Source organism: Notechis scutatus, chromosome 2 (genome assembly GCF_049901735.1).
Source record: "Notechis scutatus isolate UNSWTSFEM ecotype Mainland chromosome 2, rNotScu1.2, whole genome shotgun sequence".
Taxonomy (NCBI): Eukaryota; Metazoa; Chordata; class Lepidosauria; order Squamata; family Elapidae; genus Notechis; species Notechis scutatus.
In genome coordinates this window covers 104,179,709-104,193,866 of record NC_142010.1, presented here as the reverse complement: position 1 = coordinate 104,193,866, position 14,158 = coordinate 104,179,709, and the positions used below count along the sequence as shown (strand labels likewise).

General features: G+C 39.9%; 1 protein-coding gene across 1 annotated transcript in view; it reads right to left on the bottom strand.

Moving 5' to 3' along the window:
- The window catches only part of LOC113426276 (cytochrome P450 2C5-like), a 40,080-nt gene extending 27,069 nt beyond the window's left edge, over positions 1–13,011 (bottom strand). The window contains exons 1-2 of the mRNA XM_087954183.1: positions 12,847–13,011; positions 705–867 (exon numbers count right to left, since the gene is read on the bottom strand). Coding sequence (XP_087810309.1) covers positions 705–867; positions 12,847–13,011 — 328 coding nt within the window. The remainder of the gene's footprint in view (positions 1–704; positions 868–12,846) is intronic.
- Between the last annotated feature and the right edge of the window lie 1,147 nt (positions 13,012–14,158).

Sequence of the window (14,158 nt, the reverse complement as noted above, 5' to 3'; positions counted from 1 at the left end):
CTGGGAATACTCACCAACAAGCAGCCAGCTCGAAACCTCTCCAGGAAGAAGCTGCCAGGCCAGCTCAACCAGCCCAGAAAGACCAGGCGGGAGCGGCAACAACCGCAGCTCAACCAGCCCGGGTAGACCGGGGAGGAGCTGCAACGAATGGCCTGGCTCACCCTTCCAGACGGTTCCAGTGACGAGGCAGAGAGCAACACAGAACCCGACCAAACCGGCCGGGAGCCAAGCACCAACTAACCTGCGCAGGTCAAGTAGACAAGTGCGAAGCCCCGCCTACTTATGGGACTACGTTACGTAGGACCCTACCAAGAGGGGAGGGGTGTTCTGTACAGTCATTTACATACTTGTAAACGCCGTGCGGTGATTGGTCAAGACGCACGGCGAGCTGATTGGCCGAGCGAGCCGCACTGATTGGCCCGCCGCGAATCTCCCGCGATTGGTGGAAACTAATCGCGGGAGATTCAAAGTGGTGCCATTGGCCGCGGCCGCCGCGGCCAAGGAATAAAAAGCCGCCGTTTTTCCCTTTCGAGCCGAGCCGATCTCGGAGCAATAAAGAGCTGAAACTAAGTCACTGGCTCCGAGTCTTTTTCCACGACGGACACGACACTTACCTGGAAAAGTTTATCTTTCTTTTTTTTTTTTTTTGGTCTAGAAATGAAAACTACATCTGAAATCAAAGTGAAAATAATCTGTACACTCACCATTGCTCTTCGTTACTTGATCAACGATAGGTACTAGAGGTCGTCCACCAAATTCTTCACTATGAGTTACCAAAGCACTTTTCACTGCCTCATGTCCGCAAATCACAACCATTGGCTTTGTTCCCATCCAGATGGTAAAAACTGGGCCATACTTTTTACTGAGCTGAGGACAAAATCCATCAAAGGTGTGAATCAGTAGAATTTGAGGTCTTATTGTTGGATATCTGATTCAATTAATGGCTGACAGGATCTCTAAAATTTATTAATTTTTAAACAAGAAAGATAACTTACAGAAAGCAGTATTTAAGAGAAAGGAAAGAAGTACAGAAAAAAGAACAAAGCCAAATGTGCAGGAAAAAAGAAAGACAAAATAAATAGAAATTGACTTTCCATTTTTTTCCAACCATTATAATTTTGCATTAAACTCCTAATCTATGGTTACAAGGCAATTTTCATTTTTTCTACCATCTATCATTTATAATCATCAAATCATAATTTCATTTTTTTTGTTTCATGAAAAATATCCGAACAATTAATTAGTGTTTCAAGGCACTCAGTTTAGCCATCTCTCAAGCTCCATCATCTTTACCATCTACTGTTCCATTGTGGGTAGTCTCGAATCTTTCCGTTGTTGTGCACATAGAAGAATTACTGCACATATATAGAAATAAATAAATAACAGAGTTGGAAAGGACATTCTAGTCCAATCCTCTGCTCAGGCAGGATACTCTATTCCAGGGGTCTCCAACATTTTGGACTTCAGGGACCACCAAATTCATTATTATAAATCCCGCAGACCACTAATATAAATCCAGCATGCCACTTGCTGAAACGCCTGGACTCCTACTGACAGGATGGGGTCCTTCAGGCATTTAGCTTGGCTGCCTGTTTCTGCAATCTTAAACCATCAAAAAGTCATTTGGACCCATTTCCCACAGAAAACAAAACACCGGGATCTCTCATCTCTCTCTTTCTCTTTCTCTTTCTCTCTCTCTCTCTCTCCCCCTCTCTCTCTTCCTTTCTCCCCCTTTCTCTCTCTCTCTGTGTTTCTCTGTCTCTCTCTCTCTCTTCCCCCCTCTCTGTCCCTGGGGGTGGGGTGGAGAAGGAACCTCTGAGTGGGTTGTGGGAATCTGATGTCCCGAGGCTGATGAGCCATGTGCTGAAGACCATCTGGCTGGTGGGGAGATGGGGCAATCCTGCAATCTCCCTAGCAAACCCATGTCATGGCTGCTGCATCCTGTCTCCTGCCTTCATGCATCGAGGAGACTGAGCAGCAGTGGCAAGAGCGTGGACCCCCTGAGCCGCAGGAAATGGCTGCCAGTGATGCCCAGGGTGAAGATGTTGCAAGCGGGAGGCTTGACCCCACCCCTCAGGAGCTGCAAAATGCTCGCTGCTTCTCTGGAAGCCACCAAGCCTCCTCCTTCCCACTGGGCATGTGAGCATTTCTGGTGAGGAGGAAAAGAAGCACAGTGGGAAGAGGCTTGGTGGCTGCCAGAGAAGCAGCAAGCACTTTGCAGCTCCTGAGGGGAGGGGTACAGGAGATCGCACTCTCCCCTCACAGACCAGGGAATACCTGGTAAGGGCTCTGATGCCACGATCTCCCTTGCGCTACCCTCCCTCCCCATGCACATCAGTCCATCCCCCACTGGTATCAACCCTGTTGCAGACACTGGTGTGCTGCGGACCACCAAAATTTTCTCACAGACTACCAGTGATTCTGTGGACCACTGGTTGGCAATCTCTGCTCTATTCCATTTCAGACAAATGGTTGTCCAATCCCTTTTTAAAAATTTCCAGTGTTGGAGCAATCACAGCTTCTGGAGGCAAGTTGTTCCACTGATTAATTGTTTTATCTGAAAGGAAATTTCTTCTTAGTTCTGGGTTACTTCTCTGCTTGATTAATTTCCATCCATTGCTGCCCTCAGGTGCTTGACTCCCTCTTCTTTGCGGCAGCCCCTGAGATATTGGAACACTGCTATCATGTCACCGCTAGTCCTTCTTTTCCTTAAACTAGACATACCCAATTCTAGCAACCATTTTTAATTTGTTTTAGCCTCCAGTCCCTTAATCATCTTTGTTGCTCTTGTCTGTACTTCTAGAGTCTTGACATATTTTTTACATCATGGCAACTAAAACTGGATGCAGAATTTCAAGTGTGGCTTTTTCAAGGCATTATAAAATGGTATTATCACTTCACGTGATCTTGAAGAAATACCTCTACCTTCTATACATATTCATCTTTAAAATCTTCTAAATTAACATGTGTATTTTGATACAATTGTTTTCAGCTTTTTTACATGTATACCAAGATTGATAAAAAGTTCCTTCTTGTTGTTCACTATTCCAGCATGAATTCGGAGTACTTTAAAAAAAATTTCCCGTGACAAATACCAACAATACATTTTATAAAAAAATTAATTAAGATTAATCCACATGTACTCTCATTGTTGGATTTGTATGTTATAACCATTTCCCCCCACCATGCCACTTCATTCTGCACCAGATGAAGCTTCCAGGTGTTCTTAAACAATAGCTCCATGTAAACAATATTCCATTATGTGCAAAGGCCTTCCTGACCAGAGTTGCCATCTGCTCATTGAGCAGGAGCTGTCAGCTGTCAGCCAAGAAAACTTGGACATTGTGTACCGTGCATGAATGGAGAAGAGCTGTCCTATCCAAGTCTGAGATGGAACATCTCTAGATCTGGATGGCTGAAATGCCCACAGCCTTTTGTTCTTGGCTGGATTGAGTCAGAGATGGTTCCTTCCATTTCAAATCTACAGCCTCCAGGCAATTAGGCAGGACATTGTCAGTCTCCTTTAGTCAGCTCAGAATTGGCAAGTGGACTTTCTTCAATTCTGAACAGAAGAAATTTTTTGGATAAGATATGTAATTTCTTCAGGGTGGGGGTAAACGTAGTGCCGCTGCCCAGGATACTGAGCCCCAAAAAGCTCCCCCCAAAATACTGGGAGTGTAAAGACTCAGGGAAGATGGAGCAAGAACCAGAGACTGGTGAAGAGGCCACCGGACCCATGCAGGAGGAAGTCTGTGAAACCCGCTGTTACCCTTGGAGGCAGAAGTGGCAGCAGCCGAGGCCACACAGGCTGATATCCAGAGTGGTGTGAGACTCAAGGAACCAACCCTTTGGCAGACTCTGCTGACAGAACAAGGGATTGGTGTTACCCCTCCTCTGGGAGCACAGTGCCCACTGGGAGCTGGGGCTGCCTATGAGTGGAGACCACCACAATTCCTAGAGGCTGGCGATTTTCAAGAGTGGAGACTCCAACCAGTGTTGTGGAGCCAGTCGCTAGCCAGGTTACCCAGAAAATTTGAATAGCTGAGTGTGGGTCCCATGGTCCAGACCGCCCCACACACAGTCCAGCCAGGATGGGTGCTGCCACAGCCTGTCTTCCACTATCCAGGACCTGGAGCAGTAGCAGGCCAGAGTGGAGCATCCGCAGTGACTAGTCCAAAACCCGGGTCCCAGCAACGAAGTCACTCCACTGCAGCTGCAGCCCAATCACCTGATGCAGTAGGATGACTCTTAGGGCCACTGGACTGATTGAGCCTTGGGAACAGAGGCAGGCAGGGAGGCATACCCAGACTGATCCAACAAGCCCCACCAGCCCCTCCAGGGATGCTGCCTGCAGACCATGTTCTGCCCAGGAGGGCTTTTTATCCCATCATGGGTGAATCCAATATCAGTGGATGCTGGGTCCAGGTCTGCCACCAAATTCTCCAGCCGCAGCTGTACTGCCTCCAGCCACTACCCTGCCACAATTCCCAGTCACCTTTAACGGCACCAGAGACCAATTATCCTACTTCCTCAGCTGGATTTGGGCACACATTGATCATTATGGTGCCCAATACCAATCAGACTGGGATATGATTACTGCCATTGCAGATAACATAAGAGAAGGGGAAGAGGCTGATTGGATCACCTAACTCCATGAAGAAGGAGCCTCTCCCATTTGAGGATGGTGAAACTCTGGTCCCAGAAGTGATTGGCTCCAGAGGGAGTGGCAATGAGGACGTGATGGTAAGTGGAGCCATCCACCCTTTCACCATAAAGACTCGCATAAGGATGCCCAGCACCGGAACCTGGGGGGGGAGGTGGTTAATTGCTGTGGATTCTAACCCCTGTCACTTGTTTCATTTCAGGATGTTATCACTTGAGGGGAGGCAGCCTGTCAGCCCCAGATCCATCTTGAATCAGATTTGGGTGTGACACAAGGGAGGATAGGTAACTGTAGGAATGAGAGCGAAGTGAAAAGAGAGGATAGCCACAACAACATTCTTTCACCAGAGCTCAAGATTGAGTTGTTAGAGTTTGGAGGGGAGTGACTGGAATTAGCAGGAGCTCAGAATGGAGGTGGATTGGAGCGTGTGACTTGAGGGTCATCAGTAAGGGGGCTGGGCGTGAGTTTAGTAAAGCAGGGGAAAACGCAGGAATTTAGATTCGGGTTTCTCCCAGGTGTTCTAATATGACTTCTCTAATAAATTCTTACTTGGATAGTCTCTGAGTGCTGAATTGGGATGGAGAGTTGGTTAGAACACTGACAAGAGGATGAAGTTCAGATGAGCACTTATGATCATTACGAAGTCAAATGGCTACAAGAACTGATGGCATATCCTTAACTGTATTAAGGCAACCCTGAGAAGAAAAATCTGTCAATGTTCTAACCAAGCAAACCTAGAAAACAACCCAGCAGCCAACCAAGTGGAATAAGTCAATTTACATTCCAAAACAAAAAAAGCTCTAATTCTGAGATACAGTGGAAGAAATGTAACTAAAATGAAATATTAAAAAGGGCTCTCTTCAGCCACAGCCTATTACTCCTTTTTGAAAATCTGTACCATTTGGGGACTTCTTTATTGTTAAATTATAAGAAAGAAGGTTGCTGAAATCAAGCTAAAATAAGGAAGCATATCTTTCTAGAATATCTTTTTTTAACTCCGATGGAGAAACATAAGGGTAAAAAGCTGTGGTATTATTTTACTATTTTTTCAGCTTGGCTTGTTTTGCTGTGGGTGGTTAAAATTTTCTGATTTTTATGAACTCTGATTGCTCACCAATTCTTAGGTGATTTACAAATCTTTGACCAATAAGCCAATCAACCTCTTTCAAGAAACAAAACACAAGACTCAAAATCTACTTTGGATACATTATGTAATACTCTAACTCTCTGGAAATGGCTCTTATACTGGGAACAGAAGGAAGAAAATGAAGAGCACGACCAGCAGTAAGGTTGATGGATTCAGAATGCACCACTGGGACTCTTGAAAGAACAGGCTAGAAATATATTATCATGGAGAAAATCTTTGTGGATGGCAGGAATCAAAAATGACTCGATAGCATATAATAAATTTATTAGTAAACCTGCGTTGGGACAGACTTGCTTCAAGTCTTCTTCTAATGATGTTCTAGGAACTCACTCTAGCATTCAATCTTTTGGAGTTCCTTTGTAAACCATGGTACACCCTAGTATTGGCACTCAGGACAAGGCCAAATATATGACTATTGGCCTCGGCAGCTTCTCAAGGAAAAACCCTGAAATCCTATTTGGTCCATCAATACCCTGAGCAGGTCATTTCAATAGACCCTGTGTACCCGTAATAAGGGTTACCCTAATGAGTCAAAAGGCAACCAGGGAGTGATCTGAAGCCCAGAGTCCCATGAAACCCAGTCACTTCAAGAGTGAGATGGGTGGTGTATAAATTTAATAAATAACAATAAATTTGTCTACAGCAATAGATTGATGTCAGTGACCTCCTTGACCAGATCATATCTCAACAGTCCAAAGACAAAAACTAGGTCCAATATGCAGCTGTCAGTGTGCATCAGTCTGCTGACATCAACTATCAAGCACCAACTATCTCTGAGCAGGGGGCTGGATTAGAAGACCTCCAAGGTTCCTTCCAGCTCATTCTATTCTAAGAGATTCTAAGAAATTCTATTGTCAACTCAGCAAAAAAAATATCCATCTGCTCAAGAGGATGACATTTGGCAGCAGTGAGGATGATACTCCAGCAGCAATCCCAACTGTTTCCTTCAGGCCAATTTTAATCAGAATGCCTTGCATATAGTTATCTGCACAGAAGCTGAAAACCTGTAAGAACTTACAGATGATAATAACTAAATATCCTTCTTCCACTGGGCACTTGGCTGGTGCAAAACCTACTTCCAATGACAACCAATTTTCAGTGAGATGTTATAGATACTCCTCAACTTATGACCACAACTGAGCCCCAAATATTCATTGTTAAGTCAAGCAATTTTAAGTGAATTGTTGCCCATTTCACAACCTCTTTGGCCATAGATATTAAATGAATCACTGCAATTGTTAAGTGAATTGTGTCACTGTTAAGTGAATCTGGCTTCCCCAATTAACTTCACTTGTAAAAAGCTGGCTAGGAAGGTCAGAAAAAAATGTTACATGATTGCGGGGTATGCCAGTTGACAAGTGCTTAGGATTATGTGCTTGTGGGGATGCTGCAACAGTCATAAATGTGAAAAACAGTCATATGTCACTTTTTTCAGTGCAATTGTAAATTTGAATGGTCACTAAACAAAAAGTTGTATGTTGAAGAATTTTTCTTCTTAGCGTTATTCCCACACTATGTAAGTCTAAGACTATCTACCTAATTAAAACACCATTGTTGATAACACAGCCTGTTGATCCATACACCATGGGTTGTTCAGCAGAATGGCTGGTAGTCAGGGATGGGATTCTACCGATTCTGACCGGTTCTATAGAACCCCTTGTTAAATTTCTAAGCAGTTCGGAGAACCAGTAGTTAGAAGCAATATCTTTTTGTTTTTTTCCATCCTTATTACATTCTTGGCAATATGCCTAAACTTACTGTCTCTGAAAGAGGTTTTTTTTTCTTGATACTTTAAGGGGAAGGGTTGTTTTAAGCTTTTTACACTGCTGTTGGGACGAAATACTTCCCTAGAAATACTTATTGGCTAGCTAGAAAGATTGACATTCAAATAAAAAGAATATCAGGAAAAGGCAAGCCACTAAAGCCTTGGAAGATGAGTATAAAAGACTTGAAAAAGAATTACAGAAAATGCCACAGAAAAAAAGATATTAAATTGAAATTGGACATAACTAAACATAAAATGGGTTTAATAGAGAAAGAAGAACTGGCACAGAAAATTAGAAATGCTAAACAGAATTATTTTGAAGATGCAAATAAACCAAGTAGATGGCTAGCATATAAATTGAGAAAGGAGAAAGAATCAAGAAAAATATTGCAGTTAATAGATGACCAAGGCCGAGTTTGTCATGGTAATAAGGAGAAAAAGGAAATTATCCGAGACTTTTATGGGCAATTATATAAGCAAGAGAATATTGATGAGGAAAAAGTTAAACAGTATTTACAGAATGCTAACCTACTTAAGATATCCAAAGAGACTGAAGAAATGCTAGAAAGCAATATAACAATGATGGAACTAACTGAAGCACTTAAGAAACAAAATAATGGGAAAGCACCAGGTCCAGATGGGCTCTCGGCAGAATTCTATAAAACATTACAAGAATCATTGAGCATTCCATTGTTAGAAGTTATGAATGAAGCTATGTTAAAGAAGATGATACCCAAAACATGGTCAGAGGCTTATATTACACTTATTCCAAAAGAAGAGGCTGACCCATTGCAAATTAAGAACTATAGACCTATTTCTTTATTAAATGCAGACTATAAAATCTTTGCTTCAATCTTAGCAGAAAGACTTAAAAAATATTTAAATAATTTCATTCATACAGACCAAAATGGATTTCTGCCAAAGAGACAAATTAGAGACAATATGAGAATAATCCTGGATACTTTGGAATACTACGAGGCACATCCTGAAAAGCAAATGGCTTTGATATTCCTAGATGCTCAAAAGGCATTTGATAATGTGAACTGGAGATTTATGTTACTACTACTGGAACAGATGGGTTTTGCTAGAAAATTTATTCAAGCAATAGAAGCCATATATCATAATCAAACAGCGAGGGTAATGATGGAGGGAGAACTCACAGACTTTATTAATATAAGAAAAGGCACAAGACAAGGATGTCCTCTATCTCCTTTGTTATTTGTATTGACCTTGGAAGTGTTGAATAGAAATATTAGAGATGATAAAAGCATAAAAGGAATGAAAATTAAAAAGGAAGAATTCAAACTGCAAGCTTTTGCGGATGATTTAGTCTTTATTTTGGAAGACCCTTTAGAAACAGCCTCAAAGTTATTGGAAAAGATAGAGATATATGGCGAGGTGGCTGGTTTGAAAATAAATAAAGACAAAACAAAGATTTTGACAAAGAATATGCTACTAAGACAAAGAGAAGAACTGGCAGACTTGTTGAAAATTCAAGTCACGAACAAGGTCAAGTATTTGGGGATATACTTGACATCAAGATGTAGTACATTAAAAGAGAATAATTATATTAAACTGAAACAACAGATAGCTTCAGATTTGAAGAAATGGGAAAATTTGCAATTGTCATTAATAGGGAGAATCTCAACAATCAAGATGAATATTTTACCCAGAATTTTATTTTTGTTTCAAACAATACCAATTAGGCTCGGAAAAGACTATTTTGAAGACTTAAACAAAATTGTGTTGAAGTATATATGGCAAGGTAGGAAAGTGAGAATAAAGCTAAAGCTTTTGCAAGATGCTAGAATTAGAGGAGGTTTCGGTCTGCCTAATTGGGAGTTGTACTACCAAGCTGCAAATTTGATGTGGGTTAAGGAATGGATAACATTAAGAAAGACTAGATTGTTGACACTAGAAGGTCATGATTTGTTGTTGGGTTGGCATGCCTTTTTATGGTATAAGGGAACTAAAACACAGGGTTATTTTAGAAGACATTATATATGGGAATCTTTGTGGTTAAATTGGGAGAAGATAAAAAGACAATGTTATTTGAAAATTCCAGTTTGGTTATCGACTATTGAAGCATTTTCCTACCCTATAATTTATAAGAAGGAACAAACAGTTAGATATGGGGAACTATTGGATGAAAAGGGTGAACTTAAATCGATACAAAATCTAGAGGAACAAAGTATAAAGATGAATTGGTTTTCATATGCGCAAATACATTCAAGGTATGATGAAGATTCTAAAACAGAGGGATTTTATGATAAACAGACTAATCTAGATAAGATTTTGACAGGTACTGATGAGAAAGTGATTAAAAAATTATATGGTTATTTACTGGGAATTAAGTTAGAGGAAGAACAAGTTAAAGAAACTATGATTGTTTGGGGGAAGAATTTTGGATATGGGATTGATTTAGAGAAATGGAAAAAACTATGGTCGGAAAATTATAAAATGACAATGTCAACAGCTTATAAAGAAAATTTGTATAAGATGTTTTACAGGTGGCACTTTCTTTCCCCCGACGAGGATAGCAAGAATGTTCAAGAATAAATCTGAAAAATGCTGGAAATGTCATCAGATACCTGGCTCATATTACCATATGTGGTGGAATTGTGAGGATGCTAGAAAATATTGGACTAAAATCCGCACGTGGTTGGAAAAAATGACAAAGAAACGCATAGATTTGAAACCAGAGTTTTTTTATTGGGAATCTTACCAGATACATACAGTAAAGATTTGAAATACTTGATTGTAAATGTATTAACAGTGGCTAGAATTGTATTTGCTAAAAATTGGAAGAATGAGAAAATACCATTGCAGGAAGAAATTATTAAGAAAATATTGGAATGTGCTGAGATGAGTAGATTGACATTTGAAATTAGAGAGCAAGAGGATAAACAATTCTATAAAATTTGGGATCTTTTCTATCAATGGTTGGATGATAAAATATAATAATAGAATATTAAGAATGTTAGGTAATAAGGAATATTTTTGTTTTTTCTTTTTCTTTTGTTATTTGACATCATATCTATAAAGTGTTTTAGGATAGATTTGGTATGATTATATGATATGTTATAGAATAATTATAGTTAGCTCATAAAGTATGAATGAATAAAATTAGAGTCAAATGATTTTTTAATAGCAATACTAGGATATATAAGTTTGGATTGATAATATGAGTTACTAAGTAATGTAATTGTAATCGGGACTATGAAATGAATGCACAAAACTGATGAACCAACCGACACACTGTTTGTGTATATATATATATATACACTGTTTGTGTATATATAGATGTTTTTATTTTTTGTTTGTTTTGTCTGTTTTTAAAAAACCAATAAAATTCTTTAAAAAAAAAAAAAGATTGACATTCAAATGTGAGTTTACATATCCTTTCTGAGTTTTGGTCCAAAACCTGTTTTTTGGTGAAGTTTAAATCTGTGCTTGGTGACATTTAATCCTGTGTTTATTGATGGGATAATTTCCCCTATTCAGCTTTGTTTGGAAGGGAAAAAATCCTATGTCTATTTGTTATGGTAATTGGTTTAACAAGCAGCAGCTACTGTTGTGATTTAATTATTTGTATTGTGTTTGAATTTTTTCCTACCTCATGGTTTCTTTTTCTATCTGGGGAGGGGTTCTTCTTTCACTGCTGTAGTGGTATCTGGCACTGTCCTATTAGGGTATAGTTTGCACTGATTTTTTAATTGCCTTTCTGGGGGGCATGGGGCCTTTCTTTAAACCTGGATGATTTCCTTAGAAAATCTTGTGAGATGAGTGGCTGGTATCTTTAAGTGGTACAAATGGAGAACTTAAATGACCTCTCTGCTAAAGGGTTTCACTTTATGAGCAAGAGTTGGCTGCTGATAGTTATCATTGTACTTTAACTATTTTAATTCCTCACGGTGCTCTGGCACTCTGCCTGATTTGTAACTCTGGCTTGCAGGTATTTTTAATCTAATGATTGGTATTTAGGGCAGCTTTTTGCAAGCAAAGAAGCTTTTTGTATTACTGTACAGGTAATTCTTGACTTACAACAGTTCATTTAGTGACCATTTAAAGTTACAATGGCACTGAAAAAAGTGACTTATGACCATTTTTCACACTTATGACCGTTGCAGCATCCCCACTGTCATGAGAGGCCAGGCAAGGAGAAGCGCCCCTTGATGTGATTGACGTCGAGTTGACTACGCCCACCCAGTCACATGACCACCAAGCCATACTCACCAACTAAGCCATGCCCACAGAACTGGTTGTTAAAAAATTTGAATCCCACCCCTGCTGGTAGTGGTTCTTCAATATACTTTCACAAAACTAAGTTAACATCATGATAATGAGTTAGGTAAAACCAATTCATGCATTAATATTCCCTTCACAATATTGGACTGCTAGATGCGATTTAAACATGTAGAATTCAGAAGTAACTTGAAATATCTAGCAAAGATATTATTGTTGGGTGTTAGAAGATAGTTCTTTTAAAATACACATCTACATACACAACTCTTACAATTTTTATAGGTATATTTCTTCATTCATGACTAAATTTCATGGCTACTTTAAGTGAAATTTCTGAAGTCATAAGCTAATTACTGTAATCAGAACAATGAAAAGCAGAACAAATATGTATATAATACTGTGAACAGAACAATGAAAAACAGATCAAGTATAATCACAGCATTTTGCTGATCCACCAATTTAGTCACTTTATCAAAGGTAGGTATAAGGTTTGTCTGGCAAGGTCTCTTTTTAAGAATCCCATGTTGGCTTTTAACTAATCACCTTGTTTGTTTCTAGATGCTCAGAAACCCTCCACTTGCTTATCTTTTCCAGGATTTCCCCAGGTATTGATGTCAAGTTGATTGGTCTATAATTTCCTGGATCCATTTCCCCCTCTTTTTGTAGATTGGGACCACATCAGCTTCTTCCAGTCCTCTGGTAGTTCTCATATGTTACAGGAGCTTTGAAAGGTTACATTCAGTGGATGAGACAGCTCCTAGAGAACCGTCTGACATAAACCATCTGGTGAAGGTGATTTGAACTCATTCAGAGTGGTTAGGCATTCTCTTATTATTTTCTTGGCTATTTTGACTTGTATACTTATTCTATCTTTGTCAGTTCTGCTTTTGAGAGGCTGGGCTATTTCTTCCATTTGGATAATGGAAAGAAAGAATTAAACTCTAAATTATGGATAACTGGTAATCTCCCAAATAATTATTAATCTCTCTCCCGCTAAGAAAGGAGTCATATCAAAAACAGTCTTACCTTTGGATAGGTTTTATACAGAGGCAGAACATCTTTTTGCAGTAGATTCCCCAGAAAGAGCCAGGGCCTGGGACCAGGAGGGAGCCTGCCTCTTGCTTGCTGAAACTGGAAGGCCCAGAATATGAGCAGAAAGAGGATGAACAGTATTATTGCCCCAGGGACCATCTCCACCTGCATGTTTATTCTTCTGGCCCTGATGGAGCAGAAGGGATAAGATTTTTGGATTGGAAAAAAGCTGCAAAGTCACATGAGAATGAGAGAAGCAAAGTCAATGTGATTGTTTCTCTACTCTTTTTCCATCTACTCCCTAAATTGTCTTTCTTCTTCTTTTTTCTTCTATCAATTTTTGGGGAACATAAAATGCTGTCTTTAAGTATTTGTTCTATTGATATAAACAAACTTGGAGCAACTGAAGGAGTACTCTAATGACACGTGTCTAACAAATGTTATGTAATTAATCTGGTTATGGGTAAATTTAGAATGTGAAATGTAGCTAGATGGTATTAGAGTAAGTATGAGGAAGATAGCATTGGAGAGTCACATTCTAAGAAGATACCTGCACTTTACAGATTCCCAAAATATGAAAATTGTAGTGGCAATTTTGAGTGAGCCAACAAAAGGAAGAAGAAGATGAATGGATGGGTCTGTTTTAATGTACTTGGGAATGAGGTCACCTTTAGCTCTTATCATCTACAGCAGGGGTATCCATACTTCTGGCTTGCCTAGGCCACACTGAGTGAAGATGAATTGTCTTGTGTCACACGTAAAATATATAGTTAATGTTCATAATGTGACGATACTACGCTTGTAGGACTCATTTCTGGGGATGATGAGTCTGCATATCGGGATGAGGTATTACAGCTATCCCGCTGGTGCAAAAATAATAATCTTCTATTTAATATTAAGAAGACTAAGAAGGTTATAGTGGACTACAGAAAAAAAAGAGCAGACATTCAGCCCCTGTATATAGAGGGAATTCGTGTGGAACAGGTGGTTGAATGTAAGTTTCTCGGGACCATCATTACAAATGACCTGACCTGGAGTGCAAACACCGCTGCTTTAATTAAGAAGGCACAACAACGGTTGTATTTACTAAGGATTCTTAGGAAACAACAACTGGCTGAGAGTCTATTGACTACCTTCTATCGGAGTTCAATTGAGAGTATATTATCCTACTGTCTCTGTGTATGGTTCTCGAGCTGCACAGTGGCAGAGAAAAAGGCAATTCAGAGGGTGATCAAGACGGCCCAAAACATCATTGGCTGCTCATTCCCCTCTTTGGAAGAACTGTATAGGAATAGATGTAGGAGGA